The sequence below is a fragment of the Thamnophis sirtalis genome, unplaced genomic scaffold, assembly GCF_051295495.1.
Source record: "Thamnophis sirtalis isolate CommonGarterSnake01/CBP01778 unplaced genomic scaffold, rThaSir2_p1.2 scaffold_6, whole genome shotgun sequence".
Lineage (NCBI taxonomy): Eukaryota > Metazoa > Chordata > Lepidosauria > Squamata > Natricidae > Thamnophis > Thamnophis sirtalis.
In genome coordinates, this window is record NW_028261386.1 from 24,784,268 (window position 1) to 24,811,130 (window position 26,863).

The following is a 26,863-nucleotide window of genomic DNA, read 5'->3' on the forward strand; positions in this document are numbered from 1 at the left end:
CATTATGATGGGTTGATGAGTTCCAATGTAGACAATTTTATAAGGTGGCAGGCTGGAACCAACCCTAGCATCAAATAAAATGAATCAGCCCACTCCAATGGTATATAGAGAAGAATACTATCTCAGAATCACCACCCCCCCCACTTACCCATTATACATCTCCCAGTCTCTTAATCTGATAGCCAACTTTGTTGTTGTTGTTAGTTGCGAAGTCGTGTCTGACCCATTGTGACCCCATGGACAACATTCCTCCAGGCTCTCCTGTACTCTACCATCCTCTGGAGTCCATTTAAGCTCATGCCTACTGCTTCAGTGACTCCATCCAGCCACCTCATTCTCTGTCATCCCTTTCTTCTTTTGCCCTCAATCTTTCCCAGCATTCGGCTCTTCCCCAGTGAGCCCTTCCTTTTCATTAGGTGGCCAGAGTATTTCATTTTCATTTTCAGGATCTGGTCGTCTAAAGAGCAGTTAAGATTGATCCCTCTAGGACTGACCGGTTTGATTGCCTTGCAGTCCAAGGGACTAGCAGGAGTCTTCTCCAGCACCATAGTTCAAAGGCTATGAACTATGGTGCTGGATAGCCAAATACCTTACTGGATATCAGTAAAAATTCTTCACAGCAAGGTGATGAGATGGGCACTTGGGTCTCCATAGTGGCCACTCTCTCTGATATCTGCCTATGGTGATTTTCAAATCAAGACATTTTTTTCAATTTAATGAAAAACATTTTTTTAAACAATTCCTCCATAGGAAAAAAGAATTCAATAAGTGTGGTTGTAATTTACAGTGTGGCCAGATTGTATTTCTTTCTTTCTTTCTAGCAATCAGGATTCTCATGCTTCAATTCAATCCCAAGTGAAATCATCATAAGGAAATGCTTCCCGTGTTCAGGAGAAGCTGAGAGAAATCATCTGCCCCATTTCTTTGCCTGCAGATATGATAGAGAATATTTAAGGATCATTTGTGTCCTGTTATCAACAGCTATCAATTCCAATGGCTATATCTTCACTCCAGGAATGGAAGTAACATGCCTCTCCATAGTAGTTGTTAAGGAACTAGGTTTTAGCAATAACATGTCAGGTGCAAGAAAAGCCAAGTTCAAGTCCATCTTCACCCAAGGAAAATCACAAGATGATTTTAGACTAGTCATTCTTTCTTAACCCAGCCCAAGAGTGTTGTTATGAGATCAAATAAAATATGATCCCATGAGCCTCCAGTGGGATATATAATAAATATCTAAAATCCTGTTGGCCACTATTGAAGGTGAATGTGTGACTGGCTTAGTCTTTAATTTTATTTGGCACAAATATGTTTTTATTAGTTTTATATTGGGCTTTGGATTTAAAAAGATAAATGTGTTTAGGGGGTGCAACCTGGATGTAATTATAGTTCCATTACGGAAATTTTTAAACCAAGCAAATAATTGTGAGAGCTGTGGAGGCTACTCACCATTCCCACCATTCTGAGTTAATAAATGCACCACAACTAAAATTTAAATTCTAAAACAAATACTGCAAAACAGAGTTGGCACACAATCTGCGGCTTGTCCTGGATTCATGGCTCCTGGTCTATGAGCAGTGGCAAATAATGGCCAGAAGAGCCTTTGCATAAATACATCTAGTGCACCAATTGTACCTGTTTCTAGATCAGGAGGTACTGCTCATAGTGACTCATGTCTTAATCACCTCCTGAATGGACTTCAAGGGTGCAATTTAAGACGCTGATTGTGATATTCAAAGCCCTACTTGACACAGGTCTAGAATACTTGGGTGACTACCTATCCCCATTTGTTTCTACCTGTACTAGCAGATCTGACAGAGTGGAGAAGATTGAATCACTGTTTTCTCTGGTGGTTCCTAGGAAACATGCCTTCTCTTTCAAGACCAATGGAAGAAACTTCTCCCAGATATGGACAGTCCTATCCCCATAGCTCTTTCTCCAGAAATTTGGGGCCACAATGTCACTTATTGGAGTTTTTGGTGTGGATATACAGTATATGACATAAGTACTCTGAGATATTTATGATGAAGGGCCTCAACTTGATTTCCATGTTGGCCTACTTGATTGTCTTTTTCTTTGTTCTCCATCCAGAATTTCATTGGATAGATGGGCAGCTAATATGATTAATAAATTAAATACACAATTAAAGAAGATCCAAAAAACCCTCACTCACTCACGTCTAAAATAAAACCTGGTTCCAAGAGCCGAGGTGGCGCAGTGGTTAGAGTGCAGTACTGCAGGCCACTTCAGCTGACTGCTAACTGCAGTTCGGCGGTTCAAATCTCACCGGCTCAAAGGTTGACTCAGCCTTCCATCCTTCTGAGGAGGGTGAAATGAGGACCCAGACTGTGGGGGCAATATGCTGACTCTGTAAACCGCTTAGAGAGGGCTGAAAGCCCTATGAAGCGGTATATGTCAAACTGCTATTGCTATTATATCATAAGATGCAAAATTATTCTACTGAGGTCCTCACCTTACCTTACAATATGATGATTCCTGATCACCCAAACTTGGAATACAGTTAGAGTAGGAAATATTGGGTTCCACCCTGATTTAACCTGAGGTGGCTTTTTCTGTTCTGCCTGTTAGCCCAGGGACTTGCTTTCGAGGATCTTCTTGCAATCCATAAACAAAGGAAATAGAGAGATAGAAGCAAAGTAGGACAAAGGTTATTAATATTAAACTATGCAAGTGTCCCTGAACTACAACTCCCAATATTCTCTATCCCTGCCTATACAGGCGGGAGGTGTTGGGAATTATAGTTCAGCAGTAACTGGAGGGTTTCTCATCTCCTGTTTGATAGTCCAAATTATCAATCCAGCCATCCTATGCCTCTAGGAGATGATGCTGTTGCAGTTTTTCTTTACTTAACACCTTCGTCGAATCAATATATCAAATGCAAAACTACAAGGCTGAACAAATATTATCTCCTGCCGTCAAATATCTTTGCAGCATCGCCCACTGTGCTTATGAATGCTGAGCCATAAATGGAACTCGGGAGATAGGGATATATGGAATTACAGGCAGGAAATAAAAAAGAAATGCACAGGCATAACATTTAGGGGTTAATTGGCCAAAAAGCAGCACTGCAGAGAAGTAATTTGAGAGGAGAGCAGGTCACAAAATGAGCATGACTCAGTCGGTGTGATGATCCTATGGCACACAAACCATTTGTCCTTTGCTGTCAGGATATATATTGTCCAACAGAGAAGATTTGCGTTCCTTGATGAAAACAATAGGCCACCGCTACAGAAGGAACACGGAGCACTGCTACAAAACAGCATCCCACAATCAGATGCTTTTTGATCTGAAAAGCAGAGAACATTTAGTTTTAGAAACTGGGAGTGTCAATTCCTTAAAGATGCAAAGGAACACAGTCCTGTAATCATATTTTTGGAAGAGATCATTCAGGTCACTAAATCTAAGCTCCTGCAGAATCTCCAAATAAAACGCATGCGCTGGCTGAGGAATTCTGGGAGTTGAAGTCCATAAGTCATAAAGTTGCCAAGGTTGGAGACCCCTGATCCTGACTATCCAGTTTCTGTTTAAACATACTGTATCCACCATTGGCAACCTGCTCTCTATCTATGGGGAGAGGCAGCCTTCCCAGATTTGGAAAGGTTTTCCTAACAGCCAGCTAACAGGCTGCCTTCTGAAATAAATACTTTATTCTATTATGGAGTTCTGATTACTCCCTGAGCTTGTTTGTTTGCTTGAAGACCTTTCATTACCCAATTAGGTAATATCATTAGTGTAGGGAATGTGGGATTTGCACCCAGCCAAACAGGCAAGGCAAGCTACTGCATATAAACAGCAAATGAGATGTTATTTATATGGATAATGAAATGTCTTCAAACAAACAACGAAGTTCTGAAAGCACTTCAAATTCCACAGTTCAATCCTAAACTACAGATATTCTCTTTCCTGGGTATTATTCTACATTCTGGCCATTAGCAATAGCACTTAGGCTTACTGTATTTTTCGGACTATAAGATGCACCGATGTATAAGACGCACCAAGATTTCAAAGAGGTAAGTAAGAAAAAAAGTTTTTGTCTTCCCTCAGCCCCCAGCAGCACTCTGCAGGCTTCAGCAGTGTTGGGGTGAGGCAAAACGGCCCATTTTTCACCAAAACATGGGCATTTTTATCTTCCCCCAGCCCTGCTGAAGCCTGCACAATGCTTCTGGGGAGTGGGGGAAGGCAAAAAAACAACCCCATTTTGATGAAAAATGGGCAGTTTTTCACTCATTTTTCACAAAAATGGGATGCAGGGGTGGGGCTTTGGGAGGCCAAAAATGGCTGTATTTGGTGTATAAGACATACCAACATTTCTTTTAGGGGGGGAAGGTGTGTCTTATACTCCGAAAAAAATAGTATATACCGCTTCATAGTGCTTTTACAGTCCTCTCTAAGCAGTTTACAGAGTCAACATATTGCCCCCAACAATCTGGGTTTCTCATTTTACCCACCTCGGAAGGATGGAAGGTCAACCTTGAGATTATACAGAGGAAAAGGTAGATGCATTTGGTCTCCTTGGGGGGTATTTAAAGTAATTAACTTGAGCTGGAGTTTCAAAAATAGAACTAATGTTTCAGATGCTTCTGCACTGTCCAATATTTTGATATCATGAACAATCCATAAAACATTCAGAGCTGTAATACTTCCCAAGGTGAGTGGACAGAAGAGAGACTGTAATTGGCAGATCCTATGTTTCAATCCATGACATACCTAATATTTCTTCCTCCTCCTATTTTTTTTTTTTTGCAACAACAACACTGTTAGGTGAGTTAGGCTGAGAGAGAGAATGACTAGCCCAAAGTCACCAAACTAGTTTTCATGACTAATATGGGACTAGAACTCCCAATTTCCTGGTTTCTAACTTGGCTTGGGAACTTTTCTATAAAATTGATAATATTCTTCTATTTTGATTTGCCTCTTCAGTGAAGTAATGTTGTCTGAATGGGATGCAGCCTTTCTAGAGAGTGAACAACCGGTTTTACTGTGAAAGTGAACTTGCGAAATGTTGCAGATTGAATGGAAAAGCTACCAAATCTCATGTAAAGCTTCTCCAGGATTTTACTCTGCCAATTTTTCTACCCCTGAACCACTACTCCATGGACTAGTTTGGACTGAGAATCAATGATGGCTATCTAGTGAGCTTAGTGTCAGGGTACCTAATAACACCCCCAACAAAATAAAACTCCAAGGCTTGAGATTCCTCAACGTTCCATTTTATTAGAGACGTCTTATTGGCACATCTGGGGAAACCCGAATCTGAAAGCTTCCAGGTTTTCCCCATCCAAAAGAAAGTTCAAGACCCTGCCCAGCACCCACATGTCTATTACATGGCCCAATCAGGCACTGTCCCAACTGGAGATGCCTCCCAGTCACACCACTCCAGGTGCAGGGTGAGATGTCCTTGACTTTCTGAGAAAAGAATATTATACTCCCATACTCCATATAATCCATATAATCCCTCCTTCCATTTTCCCACAGACTAAATGTGGCAGGCTTGAAGGACCAATGCAAAAGATGGTGTCCAGGCCTGACAGGCCACCACCACCCCTTCAGTAGAAAAGATATTTCATGACAAAGGGTGGATTTGAACTTCCATCTCTCTGGTCCTACATAAATACTTTAACCACAACTGTTGAATTTGACCAATGCAAAAAGCTGAGAATTTCTTTCTAACTTGTCAGGGGAAACAACTACAGGCTTTTCATAATCAATACAGAAAGAATTTGAAATAAATTGACATGGAGAAGAAAGCAGTATGGGCAAGAAGAAAGTAAGTTTTCTCTCCCCTCACACCAATTGTCCAAATTGTCCATTGTGCTATTTCTCATATCACCAAGGTAAGCTTCTCCTTGAACCACCCATATACCACCAGAGTTAAGTGGCAACTCCTCTGTGTGCTACAGTAATCATCACCCAATCTTGCAAGCAGTGACCCATCATCTCCAAAGTTAAATCACCCGCAGCCATGATTGACAGAACAATAAAATATTCCATTTCACACTTGCACCTTTGAGCACCCCAGCCATGAGCTCTCGAATCCATTTTCCAAATTAGGAGCCCATTGTCCATCACACTATGCATTATCATCTATCATTCACCTGCTATTTTCATCTAATCAAGCTGTTAATCAATCCCACCAAACATACATTTGGGCTCCTCGATGTAAACCAAAGGGAGTCTGTAGTCATCTTTTCCTGACATGATTGAACAAGTTTGCTTAAAATCAAGAAGTTCAAGCGGGAGCAGAGGGCTGTGAATTTGTGGCTCCTAATCAACCATGAGCAATTTTTATCCTAGCTTGTCTCTCTCAAGGCTTCTTCCCAGCAATTGCAAAAAAAAAAAGGTTGCTAAGAGGCAGGCAATGGTTTGAATAGTATTCTTTGAAATAGCAGCATGTTACTTCCCAGTGTAAAATGTGCTGTCCACCAGAGTGTTAAGCACCCTCAAGTGGACTGAAATAAAAGGTCTTGATGATATCTAACTGTTATGGGATAGTGCCATCGCACTAAGCTATGTTCTTTATTAATTGAACATGGCCAATTTATATATACTACAGAGCAATAGTTTGCTAATTACAATGCCTTTGGTCAAATGATAATGACAATTGATACTGTCATTAATCAAAACATTAGCAGCTAGAATGGAATGATTGGCCATATTCACATGGCACACAAAGGACAAGCAAAAAGAAGAAGAAATAAGAGATGTACATAAAATTGAATAAGGATGTTCGAAATAACTTCATATAAGATAATCTTAAACTGTTCTTGAAATCAATATAATGATGAGTAATTGGTCACCCTTGGACAAATGTAATAAGAATCATTAATCATAGTAGACAATTAATAGGAACTGTTATCGAATTTAAGAAGTCCATTCTTGAGATAGTAAAATAAATTCTAATGTTTTAATTTAAAGCCTTATGTGAAGAGAAACCCAAATTTTGGATGTGATAAAAGTCCATGCGATGGTTGCAGTATATGCTTAAGCAAGATATTTACACAGGCTAATTTAACAAAATTGATGCTAACTGTAAAATAAAAAAGTCTTAAGGATATGCTTTGTTTTCTCAAGATGTGGGTTGTTGACTTGTTTTGCCATCCTGGCTGCAGGGCAAGAAATAACAGTCAAGTTATAGAAAAGCAGTTATGAGTATCTGGAAAAACATCCTAATGATAATGGCAATTTGATGGTGGAATACAGTTAGTTACCCACAGAGTTAGTAGATTTCTCTTCTCCAGATGGGTTTAAGCAGAGTCCTGACAGCCATCTGTCAGGCCTGCTTTTGTATGGATTCCTGCACTGACCAGAAGGTTGAGTTTAATGGCCCAAACAGCCCATTTTGATGCTCTGATGGTACCACATCAATACATTAGGAGATCACGCTGTTTGCTGTAAAAAATGAGCAAAACAATGGGTAGATTTTGCAATACAGAAAGCAGGGCATCATGTTGGTGCTTTTCACTGACTGCCTCATTGATTGATTGATTGATTGATTGATTGACTGACTGATTGTCTGAGCTGAAGGAGAAATTCATTCATTCCCAGTATGTGTGAGTGCACTTTCTCCATAATGACTTTTAATGATTGCATACTTTAGTAGCATTCAACGGCTTGATGAGTTTACTCATCCTGTTGGACATATTGCTGCCACTGATAACCTGTTGTTACGTTTTATCACTCTGCTGCCTTTTTATTTTTATGTCGGTGGTTTGAAAATGTGCCATAAACTCCACATATATATCTAGGGATAATCTATGCCGAACGCAGTAATTGGCCCGATAATATTCAACCACTAAGCCTTTTTTAATGTCTCAAGGACATTGCACAGTTCTTGAGAGATTTAAAGCGGGAGGTGATTGCATTTTCTTAATAGCTGAAGGGAATATCCTTCAGATGATGGACAGGTCTGTTCTGTGTTGGTCCAGACAGCAGACTTAATACTAACTGAATGCCTGCTAGAAACAGAACAGTCACACCAAACATTGCTTTTATTTACAGAAGAGCCTCCAGGCCCCATAAAGGAGATAAAGATTCCTTCAAGTTGAGCTCAACTTCTGGTGACTCAAAGATGTGCCCATGTAGTTTTCTCAGAAACGAGAGGAAGTCTGATCAGGTTGGCCAGATTTCTAGAATTATTCAGAACTATCTTGTTTGTTAGTTTATTCCCTGCCCCCTCCTGAATTGCCCTATCTGTTTCCAGTCTCTGGCAATCTTACTTTTTCCACTTTTTTTTTTTTTGCCTCATCCATTTCTTCATCTCCCATGAAACTACCATATTAGGCTTGCAAAATTTCAGAAAAACCACTGAATGGCAACAAGGGATTGAACTACAGTGTTATTTGCTGCTCTCTAGTACCTCACCTCCCTCCCCAAATGTTAGCATTTCTCTCGAATACTTGGAATAATAAGAATCCAAATGGGTAGAATGCTGATCTGAACCAAAGATCAGGGCAGGAGGAAAGCAGGTGAAACAAAACAAATGACTGAATCCTGGGACACCTTCCAGAACTTTCTTCTTCCTCTTGTAGCTGTCAGTGCCAATTTTTAAAGATCCTTAGCAAAAGAACTGATGCTGTCATAATCTAAATCAGTGGTTCTCAACCTTCCCAATGCTGCAACCCTTTAATACAGTTCCTCATGTTGTGATGACCCCAAACCATAAAATTGGTGTCTCGGTTCCTAAGACCATCAAAAATATGTGTTTTCCGATGGTCTTAGGCGACCCCTGTAAAAGGGTCGTTCGACCCCTAAAGGGGTCCCGACCCACAGGTTGAAAACCACTGATCTAAATACAATACACAGCATACAGCATACAGCATACAGCATACAGCATACAGCATACAGCATACAGCATACAGCATACAGCATACAGCATACAGCATACAGCATACAGCATACAGCATACAGCATACAGCATACAGCATACAGCATACAGCATACAGCATACAGCATACAGCATACAGCATACAGCATACATACACATACATACATATATACATACATATGGAATTGTATGAGTGGAGAGAGATTGTGTAGATTTGTTGAGTATACATTTAGCACTATTCCTAATTGTTATAAGGTTTTTAATTGGAGATCCATTGAATTGTTAAAAAGAAATCAACAACCTTCCTGCTTTAGAATTAGAATAGAGTAGAGCTGGAAGGGATCTTGGAGGTCTTCTAATCCAGCCCCCTGCTCAAGCAGGAGTTCCTGTACTATTTCAGATAAAATGAGCCGAGGTGGCGCAATGGTTAGGGTGCAGTACTGCAGGCCACTTCAGCTGACTGTTATCTGCAGTTCAGCGGTTCTAATCTCACCAGCTCAAGGTTGACTCAGCCTTCCATCCTTCCGAGGTGGGTGAAATGAGGACCCAGACTGTAGGGGCGATATGCTGATTCTGTAAACCGCTTAGAGAAAGCTGAAAGCCCTATGAAGCGGTATATAAGTCTAACCGCTATTGCTATTGCTATTGCTAAGTGACTTCTTAAAAGCCTCCAGTGATGGAGCACTGCAGTGATTTCCCATTGCAACTTGCTCTTTGCAGAAAATTGCCTGAATGAAGAGATTTGTAAATTTCAGGAGCGTGCACATTTATGCAACCTTTCATTAGTTGGCCTAATGCAGTCATTGTTCTGATATGAATTTTGTAACAAGAATATCTGATATGCAGTCAGTTGTTATGTTAGAAAATAGTTACAAATGTCTCTGTCTATCAGGAGTATTATTAAAATTCACATTTCCTGCTGTATTCAGAAAATAGTCTTTTTAAACAGCTCTTTCCCTGGGGATGAGCAAATAACATCACTGTTTTATACCTGCTGCTTTACGCAATGTTCACTTCAAAGCTTTGGCAGCTGAGAGGTAGGATTATGAAGAGTTTATAAGTAATCTGTGGATTATCAGAAGAATTTCCTTGCTTCTAGGCAGGGAGCACTTTTTTCAGTTTTCTGTCAAAAGGTCCTGAACTTAGTTGGCAGTCATTGTTCTCTTATTCAATGAAACACAGAAGAGAAGTTTCACAAAAGACAGCGAGAGACAAGGAGACACAGAGAGAGAAATGAAAAGAGCAGATTCTCATAAATACGCAACACAATTTAGCCTTTTTAACAGTCTTGGTGGAAGAACTGCCTGGGGCTATTCTGCTAGATTAAGTGAATGTATAATTGCATAGCACTTTCTTCCTGGGTTGTTATACAAATGAAACAAGCTGGGAGAGGAGGCATCTTCCACTCCCCACCACCAGTGATAGTGCTTTCCCTAACAACTGATACAATTCATCCATTGAATGTTAGTCTTTGCACAGCTTGTTCACAGATTCCTTGCATTTGCAATAATGCTGACATCTCTCTTATACTTCAAATCTATCTTCACAATCTAAAATTTGCTGACTTAATTTTGGAATCCCCAAAACAGATTCAGCTAGCTGAAAGGCAGAGCCTTTTGATGTTCCAGTTGTCAACCTTGTAAATCAAACAGGGGTGGAGAAAGAGATGCCTGTAGAAAGCTATAAAAGGGGTCTGGTCGGCTTGATCAAACCCAAATCTGATAGCTATGTGGCCTCTGATAAATTAGTAGCAAAACTGATTGTTTTTTTAAGATTTTAGGCTGTCTGATTCCCAGGTAGCTCTGGGAATTTTGAATTATAAAAAAATTAAAAGCAATAAGAAGATATTAATGTGAAGACAATTCCTTTTCTCTCTGGATTACAGAGGTACACTACATCTACATAATAAAGTTCCATTTATCTATTATATCTATATATTCATAGATCATTCCTACAAAAGTCTGCATAGCTCCATTTAAGACAATCTGCAGTCTTATTCCCCCCCCCCCAAATATAAATAATAAACTCCTAGGGACTAATCTCTTCTGCGTTTGTTTTCTGTATGCCATTGCCAGTGTATTTTACAGTAACTTAATTGCTTTCAAGATTACATCTTTGCAATATAGCTAATGGGCTAATTTGAAAACCAGTAAGATATTGAAGAACTAGTGATAATGTGGGATAACTATTTGTGTATTAGGGGTGTGCTATGCTTCAGAGTAGTTTCTAAAGAGGTGATTTGGAACATAGGTCCCCCTTTGAAAACAGCTGCTTTGTTTCCTGGATTACACAGTAGTTGCACAGAGGGGCTATGTTTGGGTCTCAGGTGCTTCAAGCATCTTTTTTCAAATATTTCCAAAATTTTGCACAATGTCTGTGTTCATCTGCATGTATAAAATCAGAAAAAGGAGACTCACAGTCTTTTGCTCCTGAATAGCTGTAACTAGATAAATATAGATGTAATCCACCCATGTAATCTTACCATAGGGTAACCATAGGGTTACTCTATGATAAGATGGGTGGCCAATACATTTTATAAATATAGACAGCATTTAAGAACTCAGTTTGGACTGTAACTTGATGATCCAGAAAAAAAATGATATGTAGATAAAAATGCCAAATCCAGTCTCAACATAGGGTTGACTGTGTGACAAGCCAATTTATGCTGGTTAAGGACGATGAGATTTATAGTTTGACACATCTAGGTACTTATTACTAACTTTTCAAAGTACAAAAGTGAAAAAAATGGCTAATGTTTATCCTAATAAGTGATTTTATAGAGTTTGAATTAGAAATACAGTATATATTATTAACTAACAAATATAAGAATGCAACTTTTTGGTTTAAACATTAAATACTTATAATTAACCACTTTTGAAAAATATTTGTTTAGAATAGTCCACGGGAATAGATTTCTAAATAAAACCAATTTTTATGCAAACACAGTAATTCAATAGGATGAGTTATAAAGCTCCCTAATAGGATAAATTTACCTTTTTTTTTTGTTTAGAGTCATGCTGTTTTATAAAGACATTAATAGACTTGCTTTGAATGTACATTTACATATATTTATAAAGCAGTGCCTTTTAGGCATGAACAAATCCTTGCATTCCCACAATACTCTTAATCAAATCAAACACTTAGGAGATATATTTGCCCAGCATGGTAACCTCTATTAGGGCTTAAAGTGTGTGCCCGCGCGCGCACACACACACACACACACAGAAATTAGTTTAAGATTCAGTGTTTGTGCAATCCCAGAAAAATAGATCAATTCAGTAAGCAAATCATATGAATGAGCCAGTATGCAGCATCTTTCTTTTTTTGTGCTCATATTTTTTCTCAGTAGTGCAGAAACAAACCTGAGCAGGAAAATGACAAATGATGAAGCAAACCATATATCTCTGTTCCTTGTTTGCCTTCAGTTCAAAGGACAATGAAATATGTCTTCATATTCCAGGATGGTCCTCCTGGATATATCTAGAATTTTAAGAACAGGTGATGGGCACCGTTACAAAATGGCTTCTAGAGGATATCGGGAGAGAGACTTGACTGTTCACAAAATAGCTGTGAATGAAGTAAACCAGTGAGTTTATTTCCTGTCATCTTCTGAAATTCCCGAAGATGGTGGTTCTCACCTACATCTTACTTTGAATAGGTGGGCATAGTCCTAAACAATATACTTTCTAGTAGCCATCAACTTTTTTATTTTCTAAAAATTCTATGTTTCATGTGGAACCAGGAGCAGTTTTGTAACGAGAGGTGATGCTGGAGGATAGTTCTTAACTTGGTAACATGTCAGTTGCTTTATTATTTTCATGTTTTAATGAAAAGAATAAAAACCAGAGAGCAAGATGCCTTGCAGGGATGCAGGAAGGTGGCTGTTGGTGTGGTGGCGCCAATGATAGCACATTGCCAAGCTTTTTCTTACTGGAAATAACCGTTCTCTAATTTCTTCTCATGTAGCTTCCAACGTGACATCATGAGGATGCTATTGTGGGGGATCTTGTCATTCTGCTTGCTGGTCTATGCCCACGATGACTGCCGGAAGGACTGCCTGAACTGCCACAGACATCTATACAACCACCAAGATGACTTCAGCCTTCTGGTGAGTAATCCCAGCAATTAGCATATACATTCATGTTCTGTGTATGTCTTGCCTGACTGACTGAACTCTTGTCAATTGAAAGGGAGGAGGGGAAGGAAGGAAGGAAGGAAAGAAGGATGGAAAGAAAGAAGGAAAGAAGGAAAGAAGAGACTTTCCATTAAATAAGCTTATTCTACACTCCAATAGAAGGCATCTGTCTCTCCCACAATATCTGAGAGAATAGACATGCTTTGGGTTCCTTTCATAAAACAATGTCATCTAATAGGAACCTGGAGGCTTGCATTTCCCTCTAGGAGTAGCATATCTCTGAGATTCAGATGACCCAACCCTGTTGTTCTTCCCAAACGTAAAAGTTTTTAAGGTTCCCACCCCCCATGCAGGTACTGGGTCTGACTTTAGAGTGAGCCCAATTAGTAAACAGCTTGAGTTGTTGAATACGTTGCATTTGGTCTCTGTTTGTGTTATTTTATATTTTGTTTTCATGGTTTTTATATTCATTCTTAATCTTGCTTGTGTTTTTAAGTCTATGTTAGCCACCAAAACCATAATTTGCAAGGTGAGTGGATAGGTGAGACAGATGGACAGATATTGTGTGCCTTTAGCAAGTGGCTTGAGATTATGACAACCACAATTGTTCTTTTGGTTCATTACTTGTGGTTCAGGCTAACACAGTAAGATGTAAGAATGCTGTCATTAATGCTGTTCTCAACATTAGGAAATGTAACCTTTCATCTGTAACTTGAATTGCTAATTCCCTATCTACTGACATGGCTGGGCAGTTTAAGAGTCATAATGAATGAATAAAAGTGGCTAACTAGACCAGTCTTCATCCTGCTGGCAGTAGAACCTCTGTACAATTAGAAATTGCAATTGACAGATCATTAATATTCATTTGAATAGCCTTTCTGCTCTGTGCCATGACGCATGGCCTCCTCATTATACAGCAATAACAAATTTCCATAATTGGCTCCACCTTGAGTCAACTTCCAAGGGCACTGCAGAAGGAACAGACCTTTTGCAAGCTGCCCCCAGGAGAGTAAAGACACGAGGACCATGTTAGATGAGGTGGAAACAACTGGTTTTTCTTAATTTGAGTATAGATAATGATCAGTAGATTACCGGAGCCAAATAGATCTTAAGGCAGGTGCATACAGGCTCCTCTGAAAGCCCACCACCATGAAGAGGTTTTTTATAGGTAATCTAGAAAATGCTATTGTTTCAATTTCACCTTCTTTGAGCAGTCTATTCTTCAAGCTTTTGGTGCTTGGGGTCCACAAGGAAACCTTAGAAGATGAAGACTGTACTGGTTGAGATGAGGCCAACACTGACAAGGGGTTTTTTTTGGTTTTTTTTTGGAGGGGGTAGAGGTAAAATGAATTATTTGCTTTTAGACTGCCCACAGCTATCCTGTTTCCCCCAAAATAAGACCTCTTCGGATAATAAGCCCAATCAGACTTTTGAGCACATGCGCTAAAATCAGCCCTCCCCCAAAATAAGCCCTCCCTGAAAATATTGTAACACAGCAGCAGCCATGAGGTGACCACACTTGCCACCTACTGCCCTTCAAAAATAATAAGAGCTCCCCCCAAATAAAGCCAACTACTTATTTCAGGGGTCAAAAGAAAATAAGACCTTGTCTTATTTTCAGGAAAACACAGTACAGGTCAAGTTAAGTAGGGGAGGGCAAAGATGCAAGCAAATCTTGCTAATTCCCAAAACATTAGTTCCTTTTTGTAAAATCATTTAGTATATGACCACAGAGGCAGAGTCCAAAAGGGAACTGGAGTTTTTTTTGGGGGGTGGTGTTCTTTGAAAATGTTTTGCTTTTCATCTAAACCTGTTCCAAAGGTGCTTTCCTTCCAAAGGCAACTGGTTCTGAGTGAGTGATGAAGAACTGAAGAAGCTTCTTGGATGAGAAACGAAATACCTTCAAACAAAAAAGTCCAATTGCTTTTGGAAAGCAAGCATCTATAGGACAACCATGACCTGGATGACTGAGAATCTCCATAGACATTCTCTTCTAAGAAGCTTCTTCAATTCTAACTGTTATAGTCACCAAACATACCATGCCCACATAAATAATCTGCATTGTAGCTTAAAATGAAACCTCAGAATTGATTTCCCCATGCAGCATCTATTGATTGCTTCCTCACACCTCATTCCACATTCACCAGAAAATTCAGAGGTGTCAAATTGGCCCGCAGGCCATATGTGTCCCATGCAGGCCATGCGCACCCCAGCTCCGCAAATGGAAAAAAAGTCATGAAACGTCATGTGACGGCAATGTGACACCACAAGTTTGACACCCATGAGATAGGTCATATCGAGGGGAGTGGGCTGAAATGAGAAGATAGGAACCTCTCCCAGTGATCCTCACAACACTTATAACAATTAGACTGTTTCTGAAGACCTGTGTAATGCTGGAAGAACCATAAATCCTACAAGAACATCCTAGTTATTCTGTGTATGCGGCACTGGGGCATGGCATAAGGCAGAATAAAGAGTCCCCAGGTGGAGATAGGTATAATTTACATAGGTTGTGAATGAGGAGCTTGAAATCCTGAAGACACTTCCAAATGACGATTTCCGTGCTGGTTTAAAAGCAGCTCCTAATTTCTGTCACCATATGATGACAACAGAATGGTTGAAAACATTGTAAGCTTCTGCAAGGGTTTGAAATGTTTTCCTCTTTTAAAAGGAATTGTTACCCACCTCCCATTCCTAACAAGACCTTTAAGGGGAATACATTGGCTTGATAATTTCTACCCTTCAATAGTCCTGATGAAATAAAGTGGATGAGGTTGACAAATTGGTCAGTTTCCTCCTTTTCTTTGACAAAGGGCCAGTAATTACGAAGGGGGCCAGGTTGCTTCGCTCGTTCTTTCCCTTTTTATAGATCTCTTTTTCTCTTTCTCCAATCCTTTATCTGAGGCAGCTCGGGTTCAGGAAGTGGTAGTCATTCCTCCTTGTTTGACTTCAAGAAGTAAAGACAACTGCTGATCATTTTCAACTCTACCTGAGAGATCACCAAGTGAAAAAGATCGTGATGCACAAACGCCCTCAATTATTGACATTCACTCAAGTGATGACACTTACTACGTACTCCAGAAAATCCCAGTTCAAAAATAAGGGCTGCTATTTCTGGTAATAGTGACAGAGAAGACCTTTTCTGACTCCAACCATATTGTTCAAGCATCTTCTCACTACAGAGCTAATTCATCACAAATAGTCATTTAAAGAGGCTGTTAGTATCTAACGGAAAGCAATTATGAGATGGCAACCAGGGCTGACACTTCCCTTTCATTCAAAGGGAATTGAATTCACAGTAAGAGGTTATTAAAAGCCAAGTGTGATCAACCCCACTTTCTTTTTTCATGCCCACATTGCTAAGCTTTTATAGTCATGCTTAGTATTTCTAGAAGCAATTGTTTTCTCTGTTAGCAGTTGGATTAGCTGCCTTTTAACGGTACACAAGCTATTGTTTTCATCATGTTTTGGGGTTGTTGGTTTTTTGGTGTACATCTACAGACATGAGTTTAGACAAACAGCCTATTAAGAGTGGCAGAAAATCCTGGGATTTGATTTGATGCATTCATTTATAAGAATATTTATACTGTTTTTACATAACTTTGTTAAAAGTTCTTGGGAAATTGGTGGTACATACATAATGAATATAAGTTTAAAAAAATAACAATGCAAAATCTATCATTTGACAGTATGTTTTTTTTAACATAGATACTTATCTAGAATTCTTTATTGGGGAAAATGGTACAAAGACCAGAAGCCCTATTTTTGTTTTAGAGAGGTAATAAGCATTTCAGATATGCATTTTTATGTTTGAACCCTTGGAGAACCAATACCAAAGAAAATACATTTTTCCCTTGCAGAGTCTAATGGAGAGTAGTTTCAGAGTTAGGGGATTGATAACAAGAAACAGAAAGAACAAGAAATATTCTCCAATCCATAGCCAGAACTGGGTACAATCGGTATTCAACAATGTTTTATAGGAACAAACACTTGAACATTGGCTTCTAGTGGCTGCAAAAGTTACCATGTTTTAGTCTTTCAAGATGCTTCCTTAGGAAATCAATGGCATTAGTGACAAGTAGGCTCTACCACTTCATCATTCCCCTGAATTAAATATTTCATCTCTTCAAACTTTTAAGAAGAAAATAAAAACTACTTAATTCAAAGTAGACAAGCTGATGTCCTGCATCTAGTCGGCAGAGCCGTGGTGGCACAGTGGTTAGAATGCAGTATTGCAGGCTGACTCTGCCTGCTGCCAGGAGTTCAATCCTGACCGGCTCAAGATTGAGTCATCCTTCCATCCTTCCGAGGTGGGTAAAATGAGGACCCAGATTGTTGGGGGCAATGTGCTGACTCTGTAAACAGCTTAGAGAGGGTTGTAAAACACTATGAAGCAGTATAATGCTATTTCTATTGCTGGAGTGCAGTTTCCAGAACCCCCTTTGACTGGGCTCACAGCTAGATTCTTGAAGGCATCCTGGAGTGGCTGTTCTTATTAATAATCACCATCAGAGAACAAACTCCTAATTTCTGACAGATCTGGTGATTCAACAGCAACACAGCCTGAGCATCTGGCTTCTGAGAATTCTGCACATAGATCTTCTCCATGATTAAATCTACAGAAGAATGAGCAAGACTAAGAAAAAAACAACAATTTTAGAAGATAGGACCAGAAAAAGAAATCCAAAAGTTGTAGCATATTGAAAGATTGATGGCATTTTCTCACCAACCTCCTAGGAAATAATGGAACAATTCCATTTTGAATGACAGTTCTTATCAGTCTTCAGTGGCCACTATTCATATAATAGGAGACTGATTTGAAACTGTCTTCTGTTTCTACCACTACTACTATTAGATTACCATTATCTGTCAGATCATGAGTAAAAATTCTTGGTGAATTCGCTGCAAAGACCAAATCCAAACAGATGTATTGACTTCTGAATTAGTCTGTAAACCTGTAGGATTTAAGGAAAGTCATAAAGAATTTCCAGGAAAGGAAATCAGAAGGAATGTTATATTCTCTATTGCAACCATGGATTCTAAAATTCACTCTTTGTAAATTAAGCTATATGCCTAAGAAAAAGCAGAAACAGGATTATTTTAAAACATAACTTACTGTAATATACCTCTTTGACTTTCTTCAGCAAAGTGTCAACTTTGCCACAACCATCTTTATGTTCCTCAGTTGCCACCCAGAGGGGGAAGAGGTGAAGGGGAATGCATTACTAGGCACAACAAAGAGCTTTCTCATAAGAACCAAGGTCATCTCTACTGGCAACAGATAAGGTTGGGGAAGGAGCCCGCCAATTAACCCAATTGGCCAATGTGACCTGCAACACTTGGGGATGGAGTTATTTCCTAGTTTAATTATACTAAAACTGTGGGAAAGATTTAGATTTGGTTTTCCTTTGAAGCTATGCCGATATGATGTACTCATTAAAGAGGACTGAAAAGGAGCCAGGTCTCAGAGTTCTGATTTGCTTGAGTTTGTTAGTCAGAGCCTTGACACAATGATTATGATGTGTACCTTTCCTTACATTCAGAAAGTGAGGCATATTACTAAGTGTCCTTGTTTCCTCCCTACAGATCTGTGTAATGGAGTGTGAAGGGAAACTGTTTTCCAGTGCTACCTGGGGACTTTGCAATAAAGCCATCAGCAGAAAAAGTTCTTTGTCCCTAGACCACAGTAGCCTGGAAGAAATGAAATGGCCACTGGAGATGTGGGATGGCAGCCTGAAAGGAGCCAGAAGTAACCTGAAACATCACAGTGACCTGACCAGAATGCTGGATCTCAGCGATGGAGAAGATAAGCAAGTGTCCAAATTGAGTGGTCTCATCCGTCAGCCAAAGGCAGAAGATGACACTAGTGATGGAAGCCAAACTCCACTTGGGGATTTACAGGATCAGCTCAAGATTCCCAAGAGGGTGGGCGATTTCCTGAGGGGGCCATTCAACTACGGGGAGATGGAAGAGCCCGAGGTGCAAGCGCTCCAAAAACGATTTGGAGGCTTCATCGGTGTTCGGAAATCCGCCCGGAAGTGGCACAACCAGAAAAGGTTCAGTCAATTCCTGAAGCAGTATCTGGGGATGTCCCCACGTTCCATTGAGTACGATGACTTGGCTGATGACCTGAAGGAACCGAATGAGATTTAAACAAATGGACTTTTCCTGGATTGTTGTCGTTGTTGTCGTTGTCGTTTCCTTCTCAGATTATGAACATGTTGTGAATTGATTTCAGAGCTGCCATGGCCAAAGAAGCCAACCCCCTTCGTACTATTCTGCTTTATCAATGATCAGCCAACCAGTCTTAGCATCGGAAGGGAAGTCTATTTTCTTTGAAATAAAATTCAGAATCGCTTTGTGTAATAATATTTCACAATTTTTACATTTGTATGAATAAAATTGGGGGGGGGGGAATCTACATTTAGTATGGTTAACACGCTAGAGAGCAGGTAATGGTAACTCTTTCCTTCTATTATATTACCCTACTATGTTTAGGAAAAATCATTTTCATCGGGGAAGTGAGTTTTCCAAAATACAGCAGCCGACTTCATTCTCACCAGCTGTTTCCATGGATCCAATTCAGAATCTTACCAAGCCTGTTCCTTAGAAAGAAGACCAAGTTTTGCTCCTGTGCATTTGGGGTGTTTTTGATCACTTAGGAAAACTGGATATGAAACCAGATTCCAACTCCTGGTTTAAGGCTTCAGAGTTTTTTTTAGAATGGAGATTTACCCAGAATTTAAAAAAAACAATCCCTGATTTGCTTCCCACTGGGGGTTGACATCTTTAATATGGCAGTGCTATGGTATTTGTGGATTTTTATTATCAGTTCCCCATTTTCTTTCTCTCTCCATGGCATGTATTTTGTCAAGCCTGCTGTCTCCATGCTGTCATTTTCAAAGATGTGTTTTATTAATTGCCAGGACCAGGAGCAAGTGAATTCCTCTTCACTGCTGCCTGCTAACAATTTTCAGACAAGACGCATGATCGATAAAGAAATGATGTAGCTGGCTTGGGTATTTTTCTTCTGTTAATTATTGAATGTTAAATATCTAAAAAGGGAAACAAATTCTGTCCTTTTTGATTTCAGGCACAAAGATTTCTCCATTAAACTTGTACATAGCAAAAAGAAAAAGAAAAGATTAATAAATTAGTTTTCTATTTCTACTGTAGCATTGTGATCGACACACTTTCAATGACTACATGCTTTCTCATCACAACTTTAAAGCTCTGCTTGCTCATCTTATAAACATACAGGTTTCTAATGCTAAAATCCAGGCCATACTTAGACTACAAAAAATTGGGAGGACCACTAAAGGATAGCAAAGAAATAGAGGAAAATATTGTTATTTGGAAGTCATCTAGATTGTTGAAGCCCATAACTGAAAAATAAATAAAAGCTTTCCTTAACTTGATGCTCACCAGACACACTGAACTTCCAATACCCAATACTTCTACCTAGCAGAATGATGCTAATTAAGAATTCAATGAGATGTAGCGTTGGATGTTTGAGGTCAACAGTTTGTGGAAAGTTGTCAGAAAACCCTTTCACAGGTAGCACCTCTTTGAGGTCCAGCTCCTCATCATTTCTGAACAAAAAACTGAACAAATTTTTTTCAAGCAAACAAATTAAGCCTTAAGTCTGAGGGGTTGTCATCCTTGCTTGGTAGTTTATTCCCCTTTTTCCTGATTCAGTGCCACCCATCAATGATATGGGTCAGTGGTAGGATTCAATTTTTTTGTACTACTGGTCCTGTGGGTATGGCTTGGGGGGGCATGGAACGGCTTGGGGGGCATGGCAGGGGAAGGATACTGTAAAATCTCCATTCCCTCCCCACTCCAGGGGAAGGTTACTGCAAAATCCTTATTTCCTCCCAATCAGCTGGGACTCGGGAGGCAGAGAATAGATGAGGGCGGGGCCAGTCAGAGGTAGTATTTACTAGTTCTCCGAACTACTCAAAATTTCTGCTACTGGTTCTCCAGAACCAGTGGTGGGATTCAAATAATTTAACAACCGGTTCTCTGCCCTAATGATTTCTTCCAACAACCAGTTCACCAAACTGCTCAGAAAATTAAGAACCGATTTTCCTAAAATGGTGCGAACTGGCTGAATCCCACCACTGTCAGAACTGGTCAGAACCTGCTGAATTCCACCTCTGATATGAGTTTGATTGCACCAGGGGCAGCTCTACCTCTGGAGCATTATGTGTGCAGGTAGAATGAACTTTTATCTCTTTAAAGTAGTTCAGACAAGAAGAACAACCGTGAATGTCTCTATTTTTATTGAATGGCTGCATTAACAGAATCATGCAAACTTGAATACACCACTCCCATCCCTTACTTTTCCTCTCCAAAAACTAGGCAGAGTCCCTTCTGAGACACATTCTCCACCCTACCCCTCCTAACCTCATCCCTCAAAATCCATTTCTGGTTTTCTAGGCTGCAGCTCTTTTTCCTCTCTCCCAGGGTCATTCCTACATACCATTACATCTCCTCTTCAATTTTGTCTTCAGTTATGGTTTTTATTTACAAAGTAAATTGTCTGAGGTAAGCCCATTTGCTAATGCAAATACGCATCATCATGTAAAAGTTTCTTTACAGACAGGTCCATATTAAGATACTTCAATCCTCTGCTCTTTTCTGAGCTTTTACTTCAATATTCCATTATTATCTCTTTCTTTTGTTTACAAGTATATTCCCAACTATTTCGTTGCCAAAATTCATCCCTCCTCCCACTCTCCCAGCATATGCAGCTGCATCTGACAATACATATTAATGTGGAACTTAATCTCTTATAAATCAAACCCAACATTCTAGCTCTATTTTCACAACATACCTACCAGGGTTAATGATGGAGCTAGGATATTATAGAAATACTAAGAATGGATCAATTAACCTAGACAATTAATTTCCAAGGATTAGACATTGTAGGAGGAAGTGTTAGTCCATGGTGACAAAAAACCTCAGGAGTTTGATAGTACCTTTACCAGCTAACAAGAGTTTATCCTTTTGAATAAAATGTGTTAGCCTGAAAAGTGGCTACCGAATTTCTCCCACGGGTTAAAGTTAATTCAAAACAAGTTAAGTTAGCACCATTTGTTGATTGTCTTATGGGAACACTTAAGTCAAGGGAGAACATTGTGTGTCCCAAATGATGATTTTCCACCCGGTTAAAGTAATTATGTACTAAAATACAGAGATTTGTCTGAATTTGTGCTGACTGGCATGCTATGAGAATAGGACAGGACACCTGCGTATAATTGGTTGGAATACAGTTATTACAACCAATTGGAAATTATGTTTTACTTCTCTGGAGTTCACTACAGACTATTGAAGTTAATAAGATTGTCATATGAAGTGGGCTAGGTGTGCATTTTCTAAGGTGGAAGGAGTTTGGTTTATTTTAAATTATATGCATTGAAATTTATTACTCAAATAGATAGTTTGCGACCCACTAACTACTGCTAAATTAAAACTGTAGTATTCTTTATTGCTGGGCATGTTCACTAGGGATGTTGGGAGCTGTAATTCAATAATATTTAGTATCTGGATAGCTACAGTTCTCCCTATTTAATTTACAATTATACAAAACAAAAATTAAGGAAACTTAGTCAAGGAACCATGTGATTCCAGTTCTGAAACAGTTTGACTAGGTTTGTACAACTTGCTAGATTAGATTAAAATGGGGTTGGGTAAACTGAGGTAGTCATTCATTATCTTCACATGTTGTATGAATCATATCAAGTTATAATATGGCTTAATTCTTTTGGAGGTAGCACATTATATGAATGCAGCTGTTTGACTTTTGCTCTAAGCTAACAAGTCTTTCCAAAAAGCAATAATGCATTCTTGCAGATCTCCTTATTTCTAGCCAGCTGCAGAATTTGGGCTCACATTTTAAATTGACTGAATAAGGAAGAAAGGCCATGGAACACAGTGGGACCTATGTCCAAGTATAAATGGGTTAAATTGCACCAATTGCACCAATTTCCCACCCTCTGCTATGGACATATAAGGCAGCTTTAAGTAAAACTTAACCGCCATAGGCTGCATCCATGCAGTTGTCTTGTGCTCTGTTGGGTTGCTTATATAGAAAACTGTGAACAAAACAAACTCTGTTTTTTCTTTCCACTCCCATTTTCCCAACTAAGTCATGTAACATATCCAGGAGTCATTAAGTATTGCTTTCAGGTAGCTAAGCCTTCCAACTCCTGCAGATATACTCATCTCCCGCTTGACAGTCTAACACAGTACAGTGTTCTTAAAATGGCAGTACAGGACTTCAATACTCAGAACGCTTGGCAATGAATTGGGTGGGAATTTTGAAAGTTATCAACCAGTATCTCTAGAGGACACCAAGCTAGGAAGGATGATACCAGAGAGATCACTCAGTCTCATTGTGCTAAGATCTAATTTGCACAACAAAATATCTCTATAATAGTATAATAAGAAAGACTATTTTAAAAATCCAGAAACTAGCAGGCATATAGCAGAAATAATAATTATGATGATATAGTGTGATGATTGCAAACATGAACCAAATCTCTCTCTCTCTCTCTCACACACACACACACACACACTCACACACACACACACACACACACACCACAGAGGGGGCGTTATATCCCATCAAGTTACCCGGACCAGCCAATCTTTCCATGATCATACACTATATTCTGTGTTGCAATACATTGCTTACATCCTTTTTTAATCTCTTGGGTTTTGGAGAAAGGATTATCTCCATCCCAGAGAAAATGGTCTATTACAAATGTCAAAAAAAGGACAAACCAAGATTAAAAACTCAATTATAAAGAGTGGGCAAATGTCCTCTTCACAAACGTGTATTAGAAGTTATCTCTTGCAGGCAGACATAGTGGGATAATAGCAAGATGAGTTAATCATAACATTTTCTCTTAGTCAATTCTTAAAATGGCGACGTATTGGAACCTGGGGGCAGTCATATCATCTTCCCAGAGATGTAGAAGATAGTCCACGCCAAGGGAAAGAAGTTTGATGGTGGATAGAGCAATATTATTACCTTTTAGCAAAGAATCAACAAACCCAACAATCTAGAAATTAGGGCAGAAGAAAAAAATGAGCAGCTGATATTCAAGCTATCAGATTTTCATTTATTTGTCCACTTATGAGAGGCATTGATATTATGCTCTACCTTAAGTTTAAGTTTATTTTATTGTCATTGCACCTTCATATAATGAAGTTAAATGCCACCTTCAGTGTACATCATACCTAAGAAAGCTATAAAAAATAAAACAAAAACACATATCCATCACACTCTACACAATTGAATTGAAAACCCCTGATACTGCATTAATATTGCACTATACAGTAGAATTCAACATCGTTACTGCTCTGGGATAGAAGGTTTTTCAGCCTATTTGTCCTTGTTTTTATTGTCCTGTACAGTCTGCCAGATGGTAATAGTTCAAAAAAAAAAGGGTGCCCCGGATGAGATGGATCTTTAAAAACATTTTGAACTTTCTTAAGGCAGAGAGAGCTATGAAGCTCTTCCAAGGAGGGGAGAGGGCAACCAATGATCCTCTGGACAATTATGTTGACCCTCTGGAGCACTGTCCTATCTGCCACTGTGCAATTAACAAACCATACACAGATGCAGTAAGTTAAGATGCTCTCTACAGTGCAGCAGTAGAAGGTCATCAACAATTTTTAATTCAGTTGTTTCCTGAGAAGCCCCACGTAGTATAATCTCTGCTGATGTCTGATCTATTCCTTCTGTAGTCAACTGTAAGCTCCTTCGTCCTATTGGTGTTAAGGACCAAATTATTGTCTCCACACCATGAAAGCAACCGGTCCACCTCATCTCAATAGGCAGACTCATCCCGCCTGGAGGTGAGTCCTACCACTGTTGTATCATCTGCAAATTAAATAATAGTATTACTGGTGTGACTGGGAATGCAGTCATGTACATAAAGAGTATAGAGTAGGAGACTCAACACACAACGCTGTGGTATACCAGTGTTAAGAATAAGGGTTGTGTTATGACATTTTGGTTTCATCCACAGCAGAATGTTTCATCAGAGTTTTTATCAGTTCTCCCTCAGAAAGTGTACAATCCCATCCCCGGGGGGGGGGGGTTTCCTCATACTTGCTTTTGCTTGATTTTCATACAGGGTAGATTACATTTCTTTGGGTATGGCACTGAATGAAATAGTTGAAGAGCACTGATAAACACAATTTGTGGAGCCTTTACTATACTCTAGCTCAGAATCAGCTGGAGGTAGGAGGAGCAAGTATCAAAGAGACAGATGGTGTCTTCAACCATGTAGTGAAAACCTCATCCCTTTTTTAAACGTTTGCAGAGTTTCAAACGTCTGGTTACAGGCTTTCTCTTGACTTTTTTGACCCCTCTACAAATAGCCTTGTTCTTGCGCTTAATAGGAGCTGCTTATTCAATTGAGAGGTGGGGGAGAAGCAGTGGACAAGTCCCATAGCCCTATAAGTTCAGATGAGAGATTTTTCAGCTCCTCCCTCACCAGTAAGAACACTATCCATGTTCTGGCTGTGCATCAGGGGTGGGTTCCTACCAGTTCAGACCAGTTCAGCTGAGTAGGTAGTAACTCAGACAGCCACACCCCTGAACTGGTTCTCTTGGAGCCATAGGTGCTGCCATCTTGGTTTTTTTGCTTCTGCACATGTGCAGAAGCATTTTTAGTACTGTGCATATGTGCATAGTGCGCATCAATCGCGTGCACACACGAAGCACCTCCCTGAGCAAACCGGCAGTAGCAGCAGCCAGAAACCACCCCTGTTATGCATGTAATATTGAGTTTGCTTCAGGATTACTAAACAAATGCCTCCAAATAAATACCTTGGTTGTATCTTTCCCTAGAGGGCACTTGGACCTGTAAAGATAAAGAAGGCAAGGAATCACAACTCTTCTTTCATTTCTGAAAACATGAAATCCACCTGGAGTTAAATTTACCTCCATTCTTAATAAAACAAAGTTTTCTTGGGAAGAGAATACCAAGAAGGTGAGTGATGGGAATTTACGTTTTATATTAATGAAATTGGAGATAGTGTCAAATAGGATATCAGCTTTTTAAAAAGAATCAATAGAATCCAAATTGGATAGCTTTAGCAATTTATTCAGGGGATACAATCAGCTGCAGACAATATAAAGCTCTATTTCCTCTCACAAGAGAGAACTAAAAACTTTATGAAACTTAGCACTGGCACACTGTATTAATTGGTACACTATTTAATTGTCAATTGATTCAATCCAAACCCAGACAGCGTTCCACAATATGCTTAATCTGGCTGTTTAATTAAACTCTTTAAAATGCATGCAGTACATTGAAACCTAAACTAACCAATAAGAAACAAGCTGTGACTAGTAAGCCTAATCAAGCCTCACATTTACCAACCTTGTGTGACTGCATCCTTTGAGTCATGAATGGCTAAGTCCAAACATCACAATTTGAAGTATTCCAAAACAATAAAGGTTAATGTACTTATGTCCTCCTCTCAAGAAATTTAATCTGCTTCACTCCAAGGAAGGAAGGAAGGAAAGAAGGAAGGAAGGAAGGAAGGAAGGAAGGAAGGAAGGAAGGAAGGAAAAGGAAAGGAAAGAAGGAAGAAGGAAGGGAGGGAACGGAAAGGAAGAAGGGAGGGAGGGAAGAAGGAAAAGGAAAGGAAAAGAAAGAAGGAAGGAAGGCAGGAAGGAATGAAGGAAGGAAAAGGAAAGGAAAGGAAAGGAAGAAGGGAGAAGGGAGAAGGAAGGGAGGGAGTGGAAAGGAAGAAGGAAGGGAGGAAGGGAAGAAGGAAAAGGAAAGGAAAGGAAAGAAGGGAGGGAGGGAAGGAGGGAGGGAGGGAGGAAGGAAGGAAGGAAGGAACTTAGATTT

At 39.5% G+C, this 26,863-nt stretch overlaps 1 protein-coding gene across 1 annotated transcript in view; it reads left to right on the plus strand.

The window, feature by feature from the left end:
* Positions 1-20,155, plus strand: part of PNOC (prepronociceptin) — a 41,735-nt gene extending 21,580 nt beyond the window's left edge. Inside the window, exons 2-3 of the mRNA XM_087719101.1 lie at positions 12,812-12,953; positions 18,567-20,155. Coding sequence (XP_087575227.1) covers positions 12,828-12,953; positions 18,567-19,133 — 693 coding nt within the window. The 5' untranslated portion in view covers positions 12,812-12,827 and the 3' untranslated portion in view covers positions 19,134-20,155. The remainder of the gene's footprint in view (positions 1-12,811; positions 12,954-18,566) is intronic.
* Positions 20,156-26,863: the final 6,708 nt, after the last annotated feature.